The following is a 25,276-nucleotide window of genomic DNA, read 5'->3' on the forward strand; positions in this document are numbered from 1 at the left end:
CTACAAGTATGCCAAACAGCTAGAGCCATTCATTCATGACTGACCACAACATCCACCTCATTGCCTGTGTGCTGCAACAGGTTTAGTAGATTTTTATAAAAGAGCTTTGATCTTGCCACCACTGACTTTGCTCTAATCCTATTTACTAACTTTAATAAACCTTTAAACACATTGCAAAATAACTGAAGAATTTTGTTATGCTTTTCACCAAACAACATTTAATTGTTAGTTTGCAGAACTGCACTGGCAATATATTAATCCAAGCAAAATTCATATTATATGACAACACATATTAACAGCATACTTCAAACTCTGCAGGGTTACATCAAGTTATGATGCTGCTATCTAAGCCATTGCTTTATGAAAATTAAACAAAGATGGAAATACTGACCACTAAACCATATGTCTGTCTGTGTAATGAAGCCTAGTGAAGAAGTAGAGAAATTCATGCAGGAGTTACCACTTTTTTTTAAATATTAACCCACCCACAGGTACTAAGGACTCAAGCTCAATGCAGGTAAGTGTGTGTGTTCTAATTTTGCTCATGCTCATGACAGAAAAGTAAGTTAATACTATGTGACAGGTTTCCAATGTTAGTATTTACATATACCCGACACCAGATCAGGAAAAGCATGTTCAGATACAGCTCCTTCTACTCTGATCCAATAAAATGCATCAAACCCTAACATCTGAACATAGCCCCTGCGGCAGTTGACGAGTTTATATTTCTACAGCTCCCATTCCAAGGCCTTTGAGGGTGGATATTGATTCATACCAATTCTGCATTGTAGATCCATGTCCCAGAGGAACAAGATTGCAACTGTCCAAGTCATTTTGCATAAAGGCTGAGCAGGTAGTGGTGAGAAATCTTTCAAAAAGGAAAATTTCAGCTGAAACTGTGAACCTAGATCATGAAGATGAATGATTAGGGTGTAATGCAATTCACTTCCTAGTTTTCTGGGTTGTTTGATTACAAATATAAACTTCTTAAACTCCAAAATGACAAGCAGTCATCTTTAATGGCTTCTTTGTTTATAATCATGCTTAAAAGAGATGAACTTTCAATCTGGCCTTCTATTGCATCCGGCAGTTTTCTCCTAATGAGTAATGTGAACCCATGAGAAACTGATGAAATGACAAAAGGGCCTTCAATCAATAAGTCAATTTCTGGAAAATTCTACGTAAATTTTTCTCGTGCTTAGAATTCCATAGTTAGCAACTGAAAGGCTAAAAATGGAAATACAGTTTAGAGAGTTTTGTGTGATTTCACTTAATTGGAACAAAATATTGACGCACTCTCTCCATGGTCTTTGGTACCTATTGTGAACAGGTCTATTATATCCCTCTAAACAATCAGTATCACTTAACCAGGGTCTGAATTATGTGTGTCAGGTAGAATAGTAAATTCAATATTCACTAAGTATAGAAAGAAAAACAAGGAGGCAAGAAAGAAAGATTGATTGAGAGAAAGAATAAAAGAGCCAGAAAAACAAAGTAAGAAGAAAGTAATCCTTTGAACTATCCAACAACTAAAAGTTGAAGAATGAGAGTTTATACTTTAAAATGTTAATTATCTGTGTTGGAAATATTACTAAATAGAGTTATCACAATTTTAGATAGGACACTTAGTCTGAAATAGACATGGCCCAACCTCTTGTAGTGAGCTTAGTCTGTATCAGGATGGTTCCTGGATCTAATGATCATTGTCATCAAACCAACCTTGGTGTTTCCTGGTTGAGTGGCCAACTGAGATTTTGCAGGCATTGATGGTGACAGTTTTAAGGGTGAACCAGAGACCACGGGGATCCCATGGTTCAAGAATCTATCCTTCTACATGGGCTTCTTTGAACTTACAAAGTCAACCATTATGGAGAGTTCTTCTTTGCTTTGGTTGCACCATGAAGCTTGCCACCATCCTTCGCCTACTCCACAACGACATGGAAGTCATGGTAAAGACAAATGGCTGAATCACTGACCCATTCCCTGTTCGGACCAGTGTCAAGCAGGGCTGTGACATCACCCCAACACTGTCCTTGATCTAACTTGTTGCAATGTTCTACCTCACTGCCAACAATCTCCCCACTGGAGTGGAGCTAACTTACAGAACCTGTGGGAAATTATATAACATCCGCCACCTTCAAGATAAAACCAAAGTCACCCTGACAAGTGCCATCGAGCTGCAGTACACGGATGTTGCTCGTGTACGTGCAAACTTAGATAACGTACTTCAGATCATAGTCAGTATCTTTATGGAGGCATGAGAGCAAGGGTCTCACCCTGAACAGCCACAAGACCAAGGTCCTCCATCAATTTGGCCCGGCATTTTGCAGCAAATCGCCGATCATCAAGGTCCACGGGGAGGCCTTAGAGAACATTGACCACTTCCAATACCTTGGGAGTGTCCTGTCAACCAAAGCAGTTACTGATGAAGAGATCCAGCGTCGCCTCCATTGTGTTACTGCAGCCTTCGGCCACCAGAAGAAAAGGGTGTTCGAAGTCAACAACATCAGATCCGACTCCAAGATCATGGTTTACAGAGCTGAGGTGCTTCCCGCCCTCCTACATGGCTCTGAGATGTGGACTGTCTACAGCAGATACCTCAAGGTGCTGCAGCAGTAGTACCAATGCTGCGTGTGCAAGATACTGTGAACCCATTGGGAAGAAAGACTCACCAACCCTAGCAACCTCAATCAGGCCAGCATCCCCAGCACTGAGGCACTGACCACCCTTCATCGGCTGTGATGGGCTGTGCTCATCGTCCACATGACCGGCACAAGGCTCCCCAGGCAGGTGCTCTACTCCCAGCTCCGAAACAGCAGGCAAGCTCCAGGAGTGCAACATTCCCACAGACACCTGGGAATCACTGGTCCAAAACCATCCAAAGTGGAGGAGAAGCATTTAGGAAGACCTCAAACATTTTGAGACTTGCCATGGGGAAAAGGCAGAAGCCAGGTAAAAGCAGCTAAAAGAGCATGCTGTCCCACCCACCCCTTTCCACGACCACCTCCTGCCCCAAGTGTCACAGAGCCTGTGCTAGCCGTAACCATCTGTATACCAACCTACATACTCACCCTTAGCGTGGAAGAAAGCCATCCTTGCCTGCAAGGGACCACTAATGATGATGAACAGGATGATGAGGTGTCATTTGTAATTCATGTACCGGGATTACAAAGTTAGGATGCAGATACAGTAAGTGATTAGGAAAGCAAATGGAATGTTGCTGTCTATTGCAAGGGGCATGGAATATAAACATCGGGAAGTTTAATTGCAATTATTGGTCTCTTTTTTCAAACATAAACTGGCATAATTGTTTTAGAAGCAATTCAGACAAAATTTATGCAATTCATTCCTCGGCTTATCTTGTGAAGGTTGGGCAGCTTAAGCCATTATCCACGGGCACCCAAAAAAGTGAGTTCACTTTTTTGAAACGTATACAATTTGGATACTTACAGAAAGCTTCCTCTTATGAAATAGACTGAAAATAGACGACATAGTTTCAGAATAAAATAGATGAGATTTTTTTCTCTCTCAAAGGATCTCAGATTGAGAATTCAGAGAATTCTCTACCCCAGAATATACTACAGGCTGGGTCTTTAATCTGATTCAAGACCAAATTAGATGGACATTTGATAGACTAGGAAGTCAAAGGTTAAGAAGACTGACAAGTGGAGCTGACACCACAACTAGATCAGCCATGATCTTATTAAATGATGAAGCAGGATCAAATGGCCTTCTCTTTTTCCTAAGTGTTCACTCACTTAGCACCTATTGGTTGCTGACAGCATCAGAAGCCTTTCAGTGCTTTGTCCCCTTGGTAGCACTGTAAAGGTTCACAGTAATTCTGTCTTTCCTTGCTGTTTAGTGCACACACAAAGCCAGGCAGTTTGTCACAGTTGCCAGCAATAATCATTCAAGAGGGAGGACATGTTGCTGCATGACACTATGTTATATCAAACTCGTACCCGCAGTATATGCCAACAGACTACGTGGCAAACACACTGCATTTGCTTCAACCAAATGGTCGCGTCTCAAAGTTGGAAGGAGAATTGTCAGATTCAGCCAGATCAAGAGGGGGTGCTGTCAGCAGGAGTTCCTGGTGTTATCCGTTAAGGACACCATCTGCTCACAGTCCAGGGACTTGGATGTGGTCAGGCATCCAAGTGGGGCAGTCAGGGGCAGTGGTACTGTCTGAGAAGTGGACCGCCATCAGTTCTGTGGGTCCAGTATAATCAGTTCGCAGATGAATGCATCATCAGTCAGGGAGAAGCAGGAAGCTTGGTCAGGGACCTGCACAGTCAGAACTCAGGCAGTACTGTTGCGCTTGTTTTAGAGTTCCAGCATCTGCTGTATTTGGCAGCAGTGATTCCACGTTTTGCCCATACTCTAAATTAATAAATCAACCAGTAATGTGCCACAGGGATTAATACTGAGGCCACAATTATTTATACTATATGTTACTGACTTGGATGAGGAAAGTGAATGTACCAATCATTGGGTTTATGTATAATTCAAAATAGGGAGGAAGGCAAGTGATGGGAATGACACAAAGAGTCTGTAGAGGGATATAAACAGGTTACATGAGGAGGCAGTTGGAATATGATGTGAGGAAATGTGAGGTTATGCACTTGAGCAGAAAGAAGAGTTGAATACTATTTAAATGGAGCAAAACTACAGAAAGCTATAGAACGTTTGGGAATTCTTGTCCATGAATTACAAAACAAATGGAGTATAAAAATAGGGAAGTTTTACCAAAACTATATAAGACATTAGTCAGATCACAGCTGAAATACTGTAAACAGCTTTGGACTCCTTATCTAAGGAAAGATATATTGGCACTAGAGGTCATCCAGAGAAAGTTCATGAGGCTGATAGCTGGGGTGGAGGGGCTGACCTATTAAAAGAGGTTGGGTAGATTGGGCCTGTACTCATTGGAATGTAGTAGAATGAGATGTGACCTTATTGAAACATACAGGATCCTTGGGGACTTCATGAGGTAAATGCAGAAAGGTTGTTTCGCTTTGAGGGAGAGTCTAGGCCCACAGATCTCAGAATAAAAGACTGGAGATTCAAGCCACAGAGGACTGTCGAGGTTGGGCTGTTAACTTTATTCAAAGCTGAAATAGACAGTTTTTAAATCAGTAAAGGAATCATGGTTTATAAGGAAAAAAGCAGGAAAGTGGAGTTGATTGAAAGCAGATTTGATGGCCTGTAAAGCTTACTTCTACCCCTATGTCTGATAGTCTTATAAAATGCTTTCTAAATTCTCATTAAATCTTTTTGGAAGAATCTTGTGTCAAATTACCATCCTACTAATCAATGGAACCAAATCAGTACCTACCTTATGATATGCCTTCATAATCTGTAACATCTATATCAAGCCCACCCTTTAGCATTTGAAGTTCAAACAAGACAAAAAGGTTTGGCTTTTCAAGTCTCTGTTTATAATTGTGCTCTTCATTTTGGGAACATTGTATTCAGTCAATATTGCACCATTTGCTTTTCCTTCCTTTTCATTTGCAGTGAGTGGCATGCCCAATACTCCAGCTGGACTCTAACCATGCTTTTACACAAGTAGAATATCACGCCTTGCTTTTGCATTCTCTTCCTCCTAATTGAACATAAAAATATGAGAAGGTGGACAAGACCAGCATTTCTATCAAGGCTGCATCAGTTTTGTGGCATCCAATGCATCATGAGTGTACACTTCCTACCAACACCCGGGAGGTGTTCCGAGCCATGCCATCCAGTGACCATGAAACGACAAAGAAACCCAGGGAAAAGGTAAATCTGGAAAACACTCAGGCAATCAAAACAAGACCAGGAGATATTGTTTATATGAAATATTTAATCATCTACCTTTTTTATATAAAATCAATCAATTCACTTCCCTGTGTTGCCCCTATCTATTTTCACAGCCACCATTAATAAACCATTTTCAAAGCAAGGTCTTGCTGTACCAAAAAGGTGCATTTCCTTTTATCATTATTTGCTGGAATGCATTCCACACTAACCATTTTTTTGCAAGCATAAAAAAAACTTTTAACTTTCCTGGTTTCTCTCATCTGGCCCCACTTTATGGTATTTAATATTTTGAATTGCTGTGTGACATATGGCTGACTAAACTCTACATCTGTTATACATTCCAAACAAAAATGATTAGGTCAGAGAAGAATTTGTTTACAGTTTTCATTTTGGGCAGAAAAATATGAATGATTCATTTAGTAGAATTTCCTCATCTTCCTATGATATTTCTATAAAAATCTTACCTTGAAGATTTACTCTAATTTCTGTTATATAGATTCAAACACTTCTTTGTCTCTCATGTGCTGTCTTGACCACATTAATAGTATTTAAAGTTGTTCAAGTAAAAGGTGGTAAAGTTACATGCCAAAATTCATAAACAAAGATATAAAGATAAAAGTCACAGGACGATAAAAACAAAATTGGTTTGCTGATCCTGGTTTGCTTGAAGATTCTCTTTCTGAAGTGAATCGAGTGACTGACATAACTCTAAGCCAGGAAAAGCTCAGCAGGTCTGGCAGCATCTATGAAGATGAAAAATCACAGTTAACATTTTGGGTCCAGTGACTCTTCCCCAGAACACACTGGGCATGAAATGTTAACTCTGATCTTTTCTTCACAAATGCGGACAGACCTGCTGAGCTTTTCCTGCAACTTATGTTTTCGTTCCTGATTTACAGCATCCGCAGTTGTTTCAGTTTTTATAACTCTAAGCGACATAGTGGTTCTGCATGACCTGCATCACCATGGCCGACTACTGGATTGTAATTGATGAGCCTTTGCCTAACTGTGGTGGTACGTCCCAATTGACCACAGCCCTGAAAACAAAAATCTTGAAGATCACAGCGGGTCAGGCAGCATCCACGGAGAGAAAGCGAGCTGACGTTTCAAGTCTAGACGACTCTTCGTCGGAGTTGAAGTGAAGTGTGGAAGGGGCAGCATTATGCAATGGTAGGAGGGGGATGGAGTGCTGGGGAAGAAAGTGTGTTGATAGAGCGGATTAAGTGATTGGAATGTGAGGATTGCAGAACAATGGTGTGCCTAACTGCCCAACTGCGTTCACAATCTGAAGGTGTTGAATTTAATATTAAGTCCAGAAAGTTGTAAAGTGCTTAGTCTGAAGGTGAGACGTTGTTCCTTCAGTTTGTGCTGTAATTCACCGGAGCATTGCTGCATGCTGATGACAGACAAGTGGGCCCTCTTTGACCTCACCAAGAAATGTGCCCCGTTGACTTTCACACATAGCTTTTTGATTAAAGCACATACAGTACATTTGCTGGCACGTACTGTACATCAGAGGGAGCATGATGCTGAACAGTAATATGCGCACCCCTGTGCCTGTTCAGTTCTCAGTGCCATGATAAACTGCTGCCACTCTCTGCGCTAAAATCAACGCAATTTAGAGAGATTGGCAGCCTCCAAGTGAGTGCAAAGTGTTTGAGCATGAAGAAATGAAGCTGAGAGTCATAAGGTGCATGCTGCATTGATCCATGAGATGTGTGTTCATCCCTGCATGCAAAACAATCTGGCAGAAGGTTGCAGGTCAAAAGATGGTCTGAAAGACAACACGATGATATGGTGCAACTGCTGGTTTGCTGTCGTCAACTTGCCTGGATAAAGGGTGTCCACGGAGTTTGCAGGGACATTGTGGTGAAGATATGGAAAAAAAATCAAGCTGCTGCCATCAGGTTTCCACTCTGACCTTTGGTCAGGAATTGGCACCTAGTTTCTCAGGGAAGGAGAGAATTGAAAGCTGCGTAGTAATGAGGTGAGGTTAGCTAACAATGAGATGAAAATGCATGGAATTAGGGTGGTTGCCATTCATTTGCAAGTTTCTCAACTTGACAGGTAAATCTGAGCAGAAAACTGAATTTTTTTTAAAATATGGAAAATCTGACATTTTAATTTTCACCATGTCTCACCAACGTTCTGTCCATCAGCCATACCAGTGGAAATTTCCATCCCACATTTCTGCTCAGTCACTAACTCGAGAAGGAAGTTTGAGAACCTTGTAACTCTCTTACTCAAGATGTTGTCTCTTCTCGAATTAAATCTCTCACTTTAACAGGCTAGCGTTTTTGACCAGCATGTGGAAACAGAAGCTTCCATCTACCAGAGTCATACTTCAGGAATTCACAGCAGCAGTAAGGAAACGCTGACCTGTCAGAGAGTGGTGTCTTCAAACTAAACCTAAGCCCTGTCTAAAAGATGTTGTGGAACTATGTTAAGTAAAATACAGAAGCTTTCGTGGTATTAGGTTAATTTATTATTCCTCAATTAATCATCACAATTTTTGGAGCCAATTACTGCAATATTTGGTTGCTACATTCTCCTACTGAGCGTAATGAAGTCTGATAGAATCGAACTAATGTAAAGTAATTAGAAGTTAAGTACATACTTATTTCAAATAATGCAGTTCAGTATGGATGGATTTGATCTGGGCAGCTAAACTGTTTATTTCTAAACAAGGCACAATAAGACTATTTTTCTGCAGAAAAGATATATCATTATAAAACATGCCCATAAATTGCAAAGAAGTGGTTTCTCCACCTAGAAGAAATCAAGCCAGCCAATGAAATCAGTCAGGTGACTTATCCACTGATCGAGGCTTATATTTACAGGACAGAGCTGGTGACTTATCCACTGATCGAGGCTTATATTTACAGGACAGAGCTGGTGACTTATCCACTGAGCGAGGCTTATATTTACAAGACAGAGCTGGTGACTTATCCACTGATCGAGGCTTATATTTACAGGACAGAGCTGGTGACTTATCCACTGATCGAGGCTTATATTTACAGGACAGAGCTGGTGTTTTGGTTTCTCAATCCCAGATTATACAGAAATTCTGAATATGCCTGGTTACCATGGTGACAAAACCTTATCCTTTCTCTGAATTAATGATATTTTCTTAGGCAAGTCGTTGGTCTCATGTCACGGAGTCCAGGAATTGAATCTTCCCCTCGGAGCTATGCCAGTACATATTCAGTCTTCAAAATAAAGCTCTAGTCGTTTCACTGGTGTCACCGCAGATGTTCATGCATTATGGACACAATTCAAACATTTTAGAAGAATTTTGAAATGGAGCATCTTAAATTATAAAAATATTTTAATCATTATTAAACATCCATTTTGATGGCGCCATTATGGTCATTAATCTTTCATGCGATCAACCTTAGCCCTATTGGAACAAATGGTTTGGAAAAATAATTCATGTAGTCTGAAATGCCTTAGGCAAATTGGGAGAATTATTTTAGCTCATCTGAAACTGAAATTGCCCTCAAATTGCATTTTGTGAGATGGTTCATAACCCATGCTGAGTCTGACGCATGTTTTAAATTCCGAACAAATATAAGTGCGCTTTGGGAATAGATGAAAATAATCTAAAATTCTATGTTGTAAGAGCTGTTTTACTAATAAGCCAGGTATGTATCATGCTGAAGGGTCCATGGGCTGAACTCTATGCCATGTCTCATGTAAATTAGGCATAATCCCTTGTTCTAATGGAACTCAACTTCAAATGTTATCCTGTCCTTTCTTTATTGTGCCTTTCTAGCTTTTTGAGTTTTTATTTTACTTTTCCAGTATTCACACTTGTGTGTAAACACCATTCCAATTAACAATCTTCTGAACCCTTCAGATCCAGGAAATTGGAAGAATGCATACAGGCATAGCGAGGTTTAGTGTTAGACTTTGGTCCCCTTGCTATACCTGTATGCATACTTCCCAATTATATTCATGGGTTGAGGCAGTTATTCTTAACTGCAAGATCCTGTTTAGTCCTGACTATGCTGACAACTCTAGATTCTCTAAATAACAGAAACTATGTCCTACCATTTCAGTGAAATCATCATCTACATTTGCTCACTGCAGTTGCTGTTGAAAAACCTATCCTCACTCTCCAGCATTCCTTTCCTAATTTCCACTCCATCCAAAACTATGATGCCTATATTCCAACTCACAGCTCTAGTCCCATTCACTTACTGTGCTTCCTTGTAAGTTGAGGGGAGGCAGTGGCATAGTGGTAATATCATTAGTAACCCAGAAACGTAGGCTAAAATTCTGGGGATACTGCTTCAAATCCCACCATTACACATGGTGCAATTTTAATTAGTTGAAAAAAAAGTGAATTAAAAACTAATCAAATGGCAACCACAATCTGTTCACAGTCATGCAAACCCATCTGGTTCACAAGACTCTTTCGGGAAGGCAATCTGCCTTCATTACCTGATCTGGCCTACATGTGATTGCAGACCCACAGCAATGTATTTGACTCTTAACTGCCCTTTGAGTGGCTTGTTAGGCCACTTCAATTGTATCAAATATCTACAAAGACCATTTGGCATCAATCTAATACCACAAACAACAATCCTTGGCAATGGCACAGAATCCTCCTTCCCATCATTTTAGGGGTTTGTGCCAAATTTGAGAGAGCTGTCTCAGACTAGTCAAGCAACAATCTTAGTCACTTGTAGAAACATACCTTACAGACAATATTCCAGGCACCACATTCGCCATCCTGGGCTATGTCTTGTCCCTATGGCTGAAAGAACCACCACAGTTGGCAGTACTTTGATGTATAGTTAGGAAAGAGTTTCCCTGGGAATCTTCAGCATTGACTCCAAATCACATCAAGACTAATGCCATCAGGTAAAATATGGGCAAAAAAATCTCCCACTGATTGCCACCTACCAGTTACCCAATCCTCCAGCACCAAGTGTGGCTCAGTGGCACCACTGCTGACAGAACTGGCCAATTTCTTAAAGACATGTCTGCTGGAACATGTCAATAGCAGGTGGTGAAGAAACCAATAAAAAGAAGAACATTTTTGTGACCAACCTACCTGACTCAGATGCATCCATCTAGGACAATATTGTTAGAAGAGTGACCATTGCACAGTCACATGGAGACAAAGTCTCTCATATAATGATGATTTTCTCCATAATGTCGTGAGGCATTACACCAACTAAGTGGAATAGACTTCAAACAGGCTAGCGACTCAAAACTGGGCACCCGCGAGGCACTGGGCATCAGCAGCGACAGAAGAATTGTATTTCGCCATAATCTGTAACCTTATGGCCTGGAATATCCCCCATCCTATGTTGCCATCAAGCTCGGAGTCCAACACTGGTTTAATGAGAATGCAGGAGGTCATGCCAGGTGCAAGTCCTGGGGCAAACCTTAAAATGAGGTGCCAACCTAGTGAAGCTAAAAAAAAAGGGCTACTTGTGTGTTAAATAGCAGAAGCAGCAAGTGATAGACATAGCAATCAATAACCAACTGATCAGATCCAAGCTCTGCAGTCTCAGCACATCAGTCATGAATCATGGTGGACAATGAAACAATCAATAGGAGGATAAGCCTGCACAAGTATCCTTTTCACAATGAAAGGAGCGAGCCCAGCACATTATTAAAGACCAAGCTGATGTATTTGCATTCATCTTCAGCTGTAGGCACTCAACGGATGATCCAACTCCACCTTTGTCTGTGGTCCCAAGTATCCCAGATTTTCTACCAATTCAATTCACTCCCGATGATAATCACCAAACTACTAAAGGTGCAAGGATGCTATAAATACTACAGAACTGACAATATTCTGGTGATGATACTGAAGACTTGTGTTCCACAAGCTTACTACACCCCTGGCCAAGATGTTCTAATACAACTACAATGTATCCAATAATGTGAAAAATGGTCCAGCTGCGTCACATGCACAAAGAGGAGAAAAAACAACTTAACTTAGCCAAATACTGTACCAGCCTAGTCTCAATCAACTAAGTGATGGAAGGGGTCATTAACAGTGATTTCAAGAGGCACTTGCAAAGGAATAGGTTCACTAACACTCAGTTTGGGTTGTGCAAGAACCACTTGGGTCTTGACCTCATCACAGCCCTAACTCAAACATGATCAAAGGAGCTAACTTCCAGGGGTCTAGTGAAAATGACTTTCCTTGACATTAAAGCCACATTTGACCAAATGTGATATCAAGGAGTTTGGGCGAAACTGGAGTCAATGCAAATCAGGGGATATCTCTCTGCAGTCAATCATACCTGTCATGAAAGAAAATGGTTGTGGTGGTTGGAGATCAGTCATTTCAGTTTCAGATCATCTTTACAGATGTTCCTCAGGGTCATGTCCCAAGCCCAACCATCTTCATCAATGGCCTTTCTCCATGACAAGGTCAGAAGCAGTGATCTTTACAGGTGATTGCACAACGTTCAACAGAATTGGTCACTCCTTAGATACTGAAGCAGTCCCTGTCCCCATACTGTAAGACCTGGACAATATCCAGGTTTGGGCTGACAATTGACAAAAAACTTCACATCACAGGAGTGCCAGGTAGTGAAAATTTCCAATAAAAGAGACTCTAACCATCAGCAGTTAGCGTTCAATGGCGTCACCTCTGCTAAATCAACCACTAACAACATCTTGGGGGGCTACCACTTACCAGAAACCGAGCTGAGCCAGCCATATAAATCTGATAAGAGCAGGTTAGACACTAAGAACATTGTGGCATGTAACTCACTGCACGCCTGGACATTATCTTCAATGTAAAAATCAGGAGTTGACTGAACACTCTACTTGCCTAGATAGGTGCAGCTCCAACAACACTCAAGAGGCTTGACACCACTCAGGACAAAACAGCTTGCCTGTTGAGCTCACAATTCATCACCTTCAACATTCACTTCCTTCACCACCAAAACACAGAGACAGCAGTGTGTACCATCTCCAATAAGACTTCCCAGAGGAGGGGACTCCAAATAGGATCACAAGATGAAATTTCATGGCCACAAGCTCCGCTGCAATGTCTGTAATAACAGTTTTGCTTCCAGACTAACAGATAGATAGATAGTTCCACCCATTCATTTTAATAGGTCTACTTACCCCTCAATATTTTCCTCACTGAGTCTCAAAATTTATCACAACTGCTAAGTGGCATCACAATGGAAAAAGTTTGGCAAGTATTCATCGACAAAAGGCATTGCAGTAATTTACCAAGGCTGCTCCAACAGCACCTTCCACACATACAACCATCTAGAAGGACAAGAGTAGCAGATATATGGGGACACAGCTATTTGCACGTTCTCCAAACCACTTACTAGAATGACTTAGAAGTGTATCTCCGTTTCTTCACCGTCACAGGATCAAATCCTGGAACTCCCTTCTCTACAGCAATATGATTGCACCTACACCCTCAAGAAATTCAGCTGTTCAAGTAGCCTAGTCATTTCCATTTTCTCCAGGGCAATTAGGGATGGGCAAGAAATGCTGGCCTAGCCAGTGACACCCACATACCATGAATGAAGGGAAAAAAACATTGAATGCCAGACTCGCAATACTTCAAAATATGACGTTAATCCCTCCGGTAGCCCTATATTTGTAACCTCCAGCAACAGAATAAATCCCAAAATATTTCCTTTCCCTCCTGGACATGTCTGCATTTCTACCATTAATGGCAGTGACATCAACCATCCAGACTTCACATGCTGAAACTCCCTCTCCAAATCTTGTCAGATTGGCCAAGAATTTCCTTCCCTTGCTTAGGGATGGAAGTGAGCAGCAGAGAGTTTCTTATGCCTAACTGTTCTCCCTTTCAGGAGATTTCTGGGAAGTCACCAATGACCCCCAATGAATTCCATTTGATGCACCTTAATAACAGCCAATGTTACATACTGTTCAGTATAATCATACTTGGCCCTATAATTAATGGGTTGAACATCAGTAAATTGGCATTGTACTTTCACCACCACAACCCAAATCCGATCTGGTCAGTGAGTTCCACTGCAGCATCACCATGGTGTAGACACTTCTCCAGAAAATGTAAACGAGCCCATCCCACACTTTGCAATTACACTGGAAGACATGAGAGGTTGGCTGTTAGCTTATTTTCCTCTTGTTTCTGTCACAGCAGCCTAAAACCAATATTGACTGTCGTTCAAAAGTAATTAATTGGTTATTTTCAAGACACGTAGATTATTTTCTTCACACAAATAGAAATAGAAATGTTGGAAACCTTTGTACTTCCTTCCCAGATTTATATAAGTTCTGATCTTCACCACTGCCTAAAAAGGAAATGTTACCAACAGTCTCACATTTCCATTCATTTCAAAAACAGGTGAAAGCATTGAACAGCCTTCACAAAAAGCAAAGAATATAAATCATTTAAACAGAATCCATTCAGCAATAAAAAGAAGTTGCAGAGACAGTAGGAACTGCAGATGCTGGAGAATCTGAGATAACAAGGTGTAGAGCTGGATGAACACAGCAGGCCAAGCAGCATCAGAGGACCAGGAAAGCTGACGTTTCGGGCCTAGACCCTTCTTCAGAAATGAGGGAGAGGAAGAGGGTTCTGAAATGATTCGGGAGAGAGGGAGAGGCGATAGAAAATGTTTAGAGGAGAAGATAGGTGGAGAGGAGACAGACAGGTCAAAGAAGTGGGGATGGAGCCAGTAAAGGTGGAGAGGGAGGGAGGGGATAGGTCAGTCCAGGGAGGCTGGACAGGTCAAGGGGGCGGGATGACGTTAGTAGGTAGGAGATGGCGGTGGAGATTGAGGTGGGAGGAGGTGATAGGTGGGAGGAAGGACAGGTTAGGGAGGTGGGGTCAAGCTGGGCTGGTTTTGGGATGCAGTTGGGAGAGGGGAGATTTTGAAGCTTGTGAAGTCCACATTGATACCATTGGGCTGCACAGTTCCCAAGCAGAATATGAGTTGAAGTTCCTGCATCGTTGTGGCACTGCAGGAGACCCAGGATGGACATGCTGTCTGAGGAATGGGAGGGGGGAGTTGAAATGGTTCGTGACTGGGAGGTGCAGTTGTTTAGTGCAAACCGAGCATAGGTGTTCTGCAAAGTGGTCCCCAAGCTTCTGCTTGGTTTCCCCGATGGGGAATTTCTACCTAAGTTTTATTCAAACTCTTCCAAAAGGTGATGAATCTTTGAATCTATGAAAACAATTACATGTTTACTGACCTTCTGAATGGACATCACTTGTTGATGCAGGATGTGGTCTCTTGGTAGCTGACCTCCGGTATATCACATGGACTCTTCCACTTTCTTCTTCCTCATCTAATTTGTCTTTCTCCAGTGGTTCAATAAAGAACTCATCCTTGTCTGTCCGAATCATGCCAGCCTGAGTGACAGGACCAGAGATAAGACACTCTTAAATGAGAGAAAACTGCTCATGCAGCGATCACGCAGTTCTACTACACAGGTAAAGCTTTCACATGCTCAAATACCCACAGGATTTCCATCATTTTAGAATTTTAAAAACAATAAAAGTTAAATACTTTATGAGGAATAACACAGCAGTCATTCCTTGGTCTGACATTAAAAGCAAAAACACATTTTATCATACACGTCAACACTATAAGACATGGAAAATTTGATAGACAACCGTAATAGAGCTGACTACTCAGAAAAAATCGACAATGTACAATTGAACACCACTGCTGAGCAGGCCCTTGACCATGATCACTGTTTCAAGGTGACTGAAGAAGTCATTGAATTCCTTTCATTAGATTGGGTTTCGATATTTTTATTACTGGTAGCGTATCACATTCTGCAATTCAGTTTGTCTTGCTGTGTAAACTAAAACCCATTGGCCTCATTATGACATACAAAGTAGTTATACAGGGATAATGGGAACTGCAGATGCTGGAGAATTCCAAGATAATAAAATGTGAGGCTGGATGAACACAGCAGGCCAAGCAGCATCTCAGGAGCACAAAAGCTGACGTTTCGGGCCTGGACCCTTCATCAGAGAGCCTCTCTGATGAAGCGTCCAGGCCCGGAACGTCAGCTTTTGTGCTCCTGAGATGCTGCTTGGCCTGCTGTGTTCATCCAGCCTCACATTTAGTTATACAGGGAGTTCACAGGAGCATGATCATGTCATGATTTAAGCTATGGTTACGCCCAGTATTACACCGGTGTTATTACTAGGAAAAGTAAATTACAAATCTTTGCAGAAATGGACCAAAATATTTTAAATTAGTCAGTGCTGATGCTACTAAATATTTATGTACCAAGGATTAACATGTTCTCAAACTGCAAAGAAAATTACACTACAGGAACAAGCCCTTTAGCCCTCTAAGCCTGCACTGCCATGCTGCCCCATCACAACTAAAAAGATTTTGGATTTTGGGCAATTTATTTGTTGCATTTTTCAGCCCCCTCCCGATCACCCTTTTAATGTGTTTCAAACGCCTGACATGAACGGTCATTCTTGCTGCAGGCCTCAAGGCCTCACTAAAAATGAAAAATACAGATTGCAGTTTACTGTGTCTCACTAGGGTGAAGCTGTCTGAGCTATCTATAAATGTAATATTGAATGTTATGAATGGAGAAAACTATATGCTCAGTCAGATGTTCATTGACATTTGGATTATTTTCAGTGACCTAGTGAAATCTTTTCCAAATCAGTGAGACACAACGTTTACTGATATTTTCTGAATACTAATGACTAGTCCAACTCACCACATCAGCATCATCCAGCAGTCTGCTCATGTGGAAAGAAAAGCTGCTCAACTTGGACTGGGCAGGTGCAGTGTTGTATCTATCTTACCCACCACTGGGGCTGCACATCTTCATTGCAACAGAGAGCCATAATAAAGGACTTGGCAAGAAAAAGGGCCAAGTCACTATTCTCTGTCTCTGAATCAGTTGCTATTCATTTTGGTACATGACAAAGAAAAGAATAAAAATGAGGGCTTTAAAATGTAATAGAAAGATATATGGAAAACCTTATAGCTCAGAGGAAGATAGAAAATATTATTGATGACATTTGGTGAATCACATGACTTTTTTTTAGCCCACTATTAGAGCTGTTAATCCGTGCAAATAGAATTAAATGGCAGATGAGTGTCATACGAATGAAGTAAGAGATGGTCCACTAACATCGTAGTCACTTCTAAGGTTCATTTTAAAGAATGTTAACCAAGAGGTTTTGTTTACACACTGGTTCAACAACACAGCTTTAATCATCTGTTTCATATAATTAGTCACATAATTATTTTCTTTTAAAAATAAAGTTCTCTAAACTTGGACGTAATAAAGCAAGCAAGCAGATGATGATACTGGAACAATCCCATGCCTATAGACTGGAAGTCAGATTGACACCATGGCTAGGGTACAATCCTTTGCCCAGCCTGTGCCTGATTCTACCAGCTGCTCTAAATAGACATTTACTTATACTGTGCAAAAAGTAATTATGGCACAGAATTCATAACATTCAACAGGACAGCTGATAACTAATCAACACAGTCTTCACTATTACACACCCCCACTTTGTTTCTTTGTCCATATTTTTAAATACTAGTCACATAATTCATCAAAATGCTTTTGTTGTGAGTTGAACGGTCGAATATACTTCTGGTCCAGCATATTCTTGTGTAAAAAGAAACAGTCATTATAAATATTGTTAACAGTTAACAAACGTGTGGTTTCAAAGATCATCCCTTCAAACATGAAACGCAGTTGGAATTTCATGGAAATAACAGTTCGTGCTTATTGCTCAATGCTGAACAGATAAACAAGGCACTTTCATTTCAATATATGGTCACCTGCAACAATCATACCAAAATTAATGCTGACACTGCTATATATCATAGGCTTGTACTCATTTACTGAAATGTTCAACTGCTTTATTATGAATTGCTCTCTTTATTATAATTAGAACGTTTACCTGAAAGTTAAGCATTAGTACAGATTTGAGTGGTAGTCTAGACAGATGTTGTTATCATTGTTAATGGTAACTGTTACAATATAAAACCAGAGGTTACAGTGCAGACTGTATTTTCCAGTGCTAAAAAAAGTTCCTTGAATCTTTATAATGTCAAAATTTAAGCATGGAATTTTAGCACATGTAAAGTCCACATATTTTTATTTTACCTATATTTATTTACTTTCCTTTTGATTGGGTAAATGACTGAGAAGGGAACTCCTATACCTTTAAAAAGCAAGTTAGTAAGACTTGTTGAGGGTTGTGATTACATTATTACTTTGCAAACAGTGGGAGAAGGTGTAAGAGAAGAATGACTCAGTACTGGGGTGTATATACAAAATACACTTTGGCCAGCAACAAGTTGCTGATTAGTTTGTGGAATTGTGACCAATTCTGGATGCACAAGTTCATCAGCCTGGCAACAACCATCAAATTGGATCCTGGGTAGTTTTCGGGTATTAATGATACAGCTAGAAGCCCTTGTATCTCTGGAAGGAGAGGTGGTGTCTCTCTCTTTCTCCATATTTCACCAGAAAAATACTTGAAGTCAAAAGAAAGCTTTGTTTTCTCCCAGCAGTTGCTGTAAACGGTTGCTTTCAACCATTAAGTCAGAGATTTTTAATTTAGAGTCTGCTGCTTTGTGCCTCCTAAAATAAAACAAGTCAAAGAACCTGAAGAAAAAGCTCAGGGAACTAAAGGACTAGGGGAAACCAAAGGATCCCCTCCATCAGTTGTTAAGGACAGATGCCATTGAACCGTTTCTCAAGTAGTTTTTCTCCTCCGTTCATAAAACAATTATTTTTGTCAGTCTGTATGTTTGTGTGTTAAGGGGTGAGTGTTAGAGGAGGGTTAGACTTTTAATTGGTGTATTATATGTCAGGAGTTCATTGTTGTTTACCGGTGGTTAAAATCTATTTATTTGTAATAAATAATAGTTTTTGTTCAGTTCGGAAACTTGGCCTGTGTATTCTGTTAATCCGAGTCTGAGTCTTACAGGTAAATTGGGGACAAAAACAGAAGTTGCTGGAAAAGCTCAGCAGGCCTGGCAGCGTCTGTGAAGAGAAATCAGAGTTAACATTTCAGGTTAAATGAACTTTCCTCAGAACCAGGTAAATTGGGGATTTCGCATACTTTAATAAAATCTTTTCAACTTTTGTGATGATTTTGGGAATAGGGGGCTGGACTTCCAGTGGGCTGTTCTAGTTAGCACAACAGCTGCGCTTTCTGGCCTCTACTGTTCACTGTCAGGTGGCAGTTAGGTCATCCTATTCACTTCCTATCTATCCCCAGGGCATACAACCTACTGATTTGAGGTCTAAACTATATATTTTGTCAATGGTACAAGTGGTTAGCTATACAAGGATGCAAAATTGGTGTCCACAGCTCATTTGTACTAGAGTGTGCCCAAAAGTCCAATTTTAAACAATCGCTAGTTTTTACAAGTTTATTTTTGATGTTTCAGGCAACAATTTCTTGGGTATGGCATGTAACATAATTTTACTGTCCAAATAACTCTAAGGCTAATTGTGCTCACTATTATTTTTGTGACAATGGTATTGCAACTTCAGGCAACAAGCAGATACACTGTTAAATGCCAACATTATAAGTTGCTGTTGGCGTTCTGAGCTTGATAAAAATGGCACCCTGCTGTCTATCTCCTCATCAACACACAGTAAATGTCAAAGTTCTTAATTTCTACAATAGATGCAAACTAGACATCACAAGAAGTTAATTCCTGTCATTTGAAGTAATTATGCCTTTTTACTGACATTTTGTTAACAACTGTCAATTAATCTTAGGCACTGAATTAATTATTACAAGTGTAAAGTTCCACCCATTCAGATATCGATTGTTGTAGAAATTTTAAAATACTAACATTCATTATTTACCTTTTACTCTTCTCTTTACTTTTCTTTCTGGTCTGACATTAAATTTCATCCCCTCAAATTTGCACTTCATTCTCAGTTCTTGCACTGCTTGATTCAAAATCTTTCAATCAGATTTGTTAAAAGAGATGCATTCTGATCTCCCTCTTCAGCCAAATCCTAGATGTGTTACTTCCTTCAGTGTGAAGTAATCAGCTTACACCAAAACAAGTTAAATGGCCAGGCCCGAAACGTCAGCTTTCCTGCTCCTCTGATGCTGCTTGGCCTGCTGCGTTTATCCAGCTCTACACCTTGTTATCTCTTGGTTTGAACTGTAGGGTAATAAAGTGTGAGGCTGGATGAACACAGCAGGCCACGCAGCATCTCAGGAGCACAAAAGCTGACGTTTCGGGCCTAGACCCTTCATCAGAAAAGGGGAGGGGGTGAGGGTTCTGGAATAAATAGGGAGAGTGGGGGAGGCGGAACGAAGATGGAGAGAAAAGAAGATAGGTGGTGAGGAGAGTAGAGGTGGGGAGGTAGGGAGGGGATAGGTCAGTCCAGGGAAGACAGACAGGTCAAGGAGGTGGGATGAGGTGGTAGGTAGGAAATGGAGGTGAGGCTTGGGGTGGGAGGAACAGATCGGTGAGAGGAAGAACAGGTTAGGGAGGCAGAGACAGGCTGGGCTGGTTTTGGGATGCAGTGGGGGGAGGGTAAGAGCTGGGCTGGTTGTGTGGTGCAGTGCGGGGAGGGGACGAACTGGGCTGGTTTTGGGATGCGGTGGGGGAAGGGGAGATTTTGAAGCTGGTGAAGTCCACATTGATACCATTGGGCTGCAGGGTTCCCAAGCGGAATATGAGTTGCTGTTCCTGCAACCTTCGGGTGGCATCATTGTGGCACTGCAGGAGGCCCATGATGGACATGTCATCTAAAGAATGGGAGGGGGAGTTGAAAATGTTCGTGACTGGGAGGTGCAGTTGTTTATTTGGAACCGAGCGGAGGTGTTCTGCAAAGCGGTCCCCAAACTTCCACTTGGTTTCCCCAATGTAGAGGAGGCCACACCGGACACAATGGATACAGTATACCACATTGGCAGATGTGCAGGTGAACCTCTGCTTAATATGGAAAGTCATCTTGGGGCCTGGGATAGGGGTGAGGGAGGAGGTGTGGGGGCAAGTGTAGCATTTCCTGCGGTTGCAGGGGAATGTGCCGGGTGTGGTGGGGTTGGAGGGCAGTGTGGAGCGAACAAGGGAGTTACGGAGAGAGTGGTCTCTCCGGAAAGCAGACAAGGGTGGAGATGGAAAAATGTCTTGGGTGGTGGGGTCGGATTGTAGATGGCGGAAGTGTTGGAGGATGATGTATTGTATCCGAAGGTTGGTGGGGTGGTGTGTGAGAACGAGGGGGATCCTCTTTGGGCGGTTGTGGCGGGGGCGGGGTGTGAGGGATGTGTTGCGGGAAACACATTATCTTGGATTCTCCAACATCTGCAGTTCCCATTATCACTGATCCATTGTACAAGGTGTGGCTTCCTCTACATTGGGGAAACCAAGCGGAGGCTTGGGGACCGCTTTGCAGAACACCTCCGCTCGGTTCCAAATAAACAACTGCATCTCCCAGTCGCAAACCATTTCAACTCCCCCTCCCATTCTTTGGATGACAGGTCCATCATGGGCCTCCTGCAGTGTCACAATCATGCCACCCGAAGGTTGCAAGAACAGCAACTCATATTCCGCTTGGGAACCCTGCAGCCCAATGGTATCAACGTGGACTTCATAAGCTTCAAAATTTCCCCTTCCCCAACTGCTTCCCAAAACCAGCCCAGCTTGTCCCCGCCTCCCTAACCTGTTCTTCCTCTCACCCATCCCTTCCTCCCACCCCAAGCCTCACCTCCATTTCCTACCTACCACCTCTTCCCACCTCCTTGACCTGTCCGTCTTCCCTGGACTGACCTATCCCCTACCTACCTCCCCACCTATACTCTCCTCTCCACCTATCTTCTTTTCTCTCCATCTTTGGTCCGCCTCCCCTTCTCTCCCTATTTATTCCAGAACCCTCTCCCATCCTCCTCTCTGATGAAGGGTCTAGGCCCGAAACGTCAGCTTTTGTGCTCCTGAGATGCTGTTTGGCCTGCTGTGTTCATCCAGCTTCACACTTTATTATCTTGGATTTTCCAGCATCTGCAGTTCCCATTATCTCTGAACTGTAGGGTGCAGGGCAATTCAAACTAACAGTGCACACCTTTGGTAGCATGGGTCAAAAGTAAAATCAGGCAGGGAGTTCTACACACCTGATACATGAACCACATATTACGCATTAGACATTTTGTAAACTTTTTGGAACTTATGCTTCAATCCAGTTCAAGCTTCAACCCACCTGCCAATACCATGTAGATGTTTGATAATTCACCAAGTCTACAATTTGTTCCAAGACATAGTTATCGTAACTAACTAGCAGATTTAATTATTCATTTATCTATTTTTTGGATTTGGTTTTATTAAAGATAAATAGGCTTTTTTAGTGATTTGCAGGCTGTTCTCTTTACAAACTATTTAATTGCATGTTTATTAGTGCTACACTTTTCATTATGCTTGATTTTCTGTTTTGCAATATAGTTAATAACAACTGCTTTTCTTACAGCGTAGCTTTCTTCTGCTATTTCATCGCTGCTAGCAAATTCGGCACGGGGAGAATTTCTTTGCCATTACCATTGTCACTCTCAGTCTCTAGAGTTTATGCGGTTCTACCTCATTTTGGTTTACAATTGACGGACGGCTCTTACACACGCTCAGTGACTAAAGAGGGCACATATCAATTGCTGCATCCTCTACCCAATTTCACTGTGGTGAGTCAATTATTGTGAAAATCACATTGTGCGACAGATAACTAATGACAGACCGTCATTATTTCGACCTTTCAAAAGAGAATTGGATAATTATTTGAAGGGCAAAAAATTGTAATGCCAAAAGGATAAGAACAGTAAAATAGGATCAGTTGGATTGCTCTTGCAGACAGTCAGCATGGACAGCAGGCTATGCTGTAACTATTGTGAAGGCAGCATCTTTCATTTTCTTTATTTTAAATTGTGGACCAAAATGTGGAAGAAGGACTGTTTTGAAACAAGAACTGTGAGAAGAGTTACTGTGAGTTGTGTTTGTGCTGCTGTTTTGTTCAAGCAATGAAGGGTTCAGGAAGAGGGGAGAAAGAGCATTGGGGCTGTGCATGCAGACTGTGCTTTGCCAAGTCACAGATTGCCTTATATAACTGGGACTAGTTGTGGATACCAGAAGGCATCGGTATAATAACAATGACAATTGTCTGCTCATGAAATAAAACAACTTGTCATAACAACAACAGAGGTAGCAAAACCTCCTGGCTGAAGCAAAGTAACTAAAACCTTGAAGAAAGTGAGATATTCTCTGTACCTACAAAGAATGGAAAATGATTTGGAAGCAAGGTATCAGAGAACAGAGGGTGTCTTAAAACAAAAAAGGATACCTCATTGAATCTCAGAGTGGTACTATTGAACTGTGTTTCCCCAGTGTTTACTTCCTCTAACCATAACCCCATATTTGGTTATCTATGTTCGTATGTGTGTATAGCGACCTAAGATGTTGGGGAGGTAGAGTTTTAATGAGCAGGGTGATGTTGATAATACTATTTTCATTTGTCTGTGGTTACAATTGATATATTTATTATTAGCAGCAGTTCTTGTTAAGTAAATAAATCTGGTCAGTTCTTTTTTCTGTTAACTGAGATCTATCAGGAAGCAAATTAGGAACTTTTGAATACTTTGCTTAAATTTTTAACTTTTCTGACGACCCTGGGACTAATGGGATTTGAATATCAGCACACTTGCCCAAGTGGGTCATGACATTATTCTAAGATTCTGAGTAGCGATCCATTGTATTTTCAATTATTTCAATGGATGCGCAGACAGAATTTTGGTGCTCAGTCTTAGTATTGATTCTGACTGACTGCGTCCTGTTGCATCGTCATGTCTGATTTTTTTTAAATGTCAAATATTAGAAGACCTCTTCAATTTTCCAGCTGAGTAAAATCTGTAGCAAACAAAAAACATTTTATACTCACTATGATTGAGCTTAGACTAAGCATGCACGCTCACCGATCACCAAATTAATGTTTGTGTTAAATTCCAGCTTTCCCTTTAATGTATCAGAGTTTCTGAACAGGCTCTTTTCATAAAGTAACAGTAAACCTAAAAAACAGCTAGAAAAGACCTTGTATCGCAAAAACTGATTCACCATGATATTGTGCAGCCTAACAATTGTAATCAAACAGCTGTCCAAATCCAAACATTTTTGGCTGCTATCCAAAAACAAATCTAAACCAAACTCCAAAAACCAAGCCAGCAAAGACTGATGTTTTGCCAAATGAAACATATGGTTTATATGAAGAAATTTCTTTCAGACCACATTATATGCTACAAAGAATTTCACAGTGAGGGGGAAAACAGAGAAAATAAGACTGTCCCTGGCACTCATTGAACGTATGCGTGGCCTAAAGAAGTACAGTTTGTGGCTTGTTATATGCAGCAAAGGGAGTTAGTTTGTCACTATCATGTCAAGCATTACCAAATTCCACATTATAAATAATTGCTGAACTGCTCATGGAAAGAACCACCAAAAAGAAATTTCAAAGGGAGCATGATGGTAAGAAACATAATAGTAATTTCTACCATATTCATGAACAAATAGAACTTCAAACCAAAACACAAACTGATTCTAAAAAAGGCCTCACACTTAACATGCACTGCCTGATCCAAAATGTCACCTCTTCATTACAGTGAGAAAACCTTTAGTTCTGTCAGGGCAGTGACTTGAGAGAAAATCTAGGATTTACATATACATATCATTCAATTGAACTCTTAAGACCATAAGACCATAAGACATAGGAGTGGAAGTAAGGCCATTTGGCCCATCAAGTCCACTCCGCCATTTAAATCATGGCTGATGGGCATTTCAACACCACTTCCCTACACTCCCCCCGTAGCCCTTGATTCCTTTTGAGATCAAGAATTTGTCGATCTCTGCCTTGAAGGCATCCAACGTCCCGGCCTCCACTGCACTCTGCGGCAATGAATTCCACAAGCCCACCACTCTGGCTGAAGAAATGTCGTCTCATTCCAGTTTTAAATTTACCCCCTCTAATTTTAAGGCTGTGCCCACAGGTCCTGGTCTCCCCGTCTAACAGAAACAACTTCCTAGTGTCCACCCCTTCTAAACCATACTTCTAACCAATTAAAGATTTAACAACATCTTAGGTTTGTTTAATACATCCTCATCAGTGGTGTGATCCTTTGATCTTTTCTTTATAAATTTTGTGTCTGATGCCACCTCTCTCTCGAACACCTGGAGGAAGTGTGAGACTCCAAAAGCTTGTGTTTTCAAATAAGCCTGTCGGACGATAACCTGGTGTTGTAAAGATGGCATTAACTCACATAAATATCTCAAGTCAGGGCATAAAAGAATTTTTAAGATGTTGCCAAAGGCTTTCATTACCAACTTTTCTTGTTTCATTATAAAAGAAGTTTTCAATTATGTTATTTTCAAAGAGCTTGTCAACCAAACCATGGCACTGATTATATTACACATCACAAAAAAAAGTCAAACAGGAAACCAAACGAGTCAGGTCCTTTGGCCACTGGGGATAAATAAAT

The 25,276-nt window shown here is 41.1% G+C and overlaps 1 protein-coding gene across 2 annotated transcripts in view; it reads right to left on the bottom strand.

Moving 5' to 3' along the window:
- LOC125458512 (A disintegrin and metalloproteinase with thrombospondin motifs 2-like) overlaps positions 1-25,276 on the bottom strand; it is a 219,260-nt gene that overhangs the window by 150,084 nt on the left and 43,900 nt on the right. For both annotated transcript variants that reach the window (XM_048543837.2, XM_048543838.2), the window contains one exon: positions 14,989-15,148. In XM_048543837.2, coding sequence (XP_048399794.1) covers positions 14,989-15,148 — 160 coding nt within the window. The remainder of the gene's footprint in view (positions 1-14,988; positions 15,149-25,276) is intronic.

Source organism: Stegostoma tigrinum, chromosome 13 (genome assembly GCF_030684315.1).
Source record: "Stegostoma tigrinum isolate sSteTig4 chromosome 13, sSteTig4.hap1, whole genome shotgun sequence".
NCBI lineage: Eukaryota > Metazoa > Chordata > Chondrichthyes > Orectolobiformes > Stegostomatidae > Stegostoma > Stegostoma tigrinum.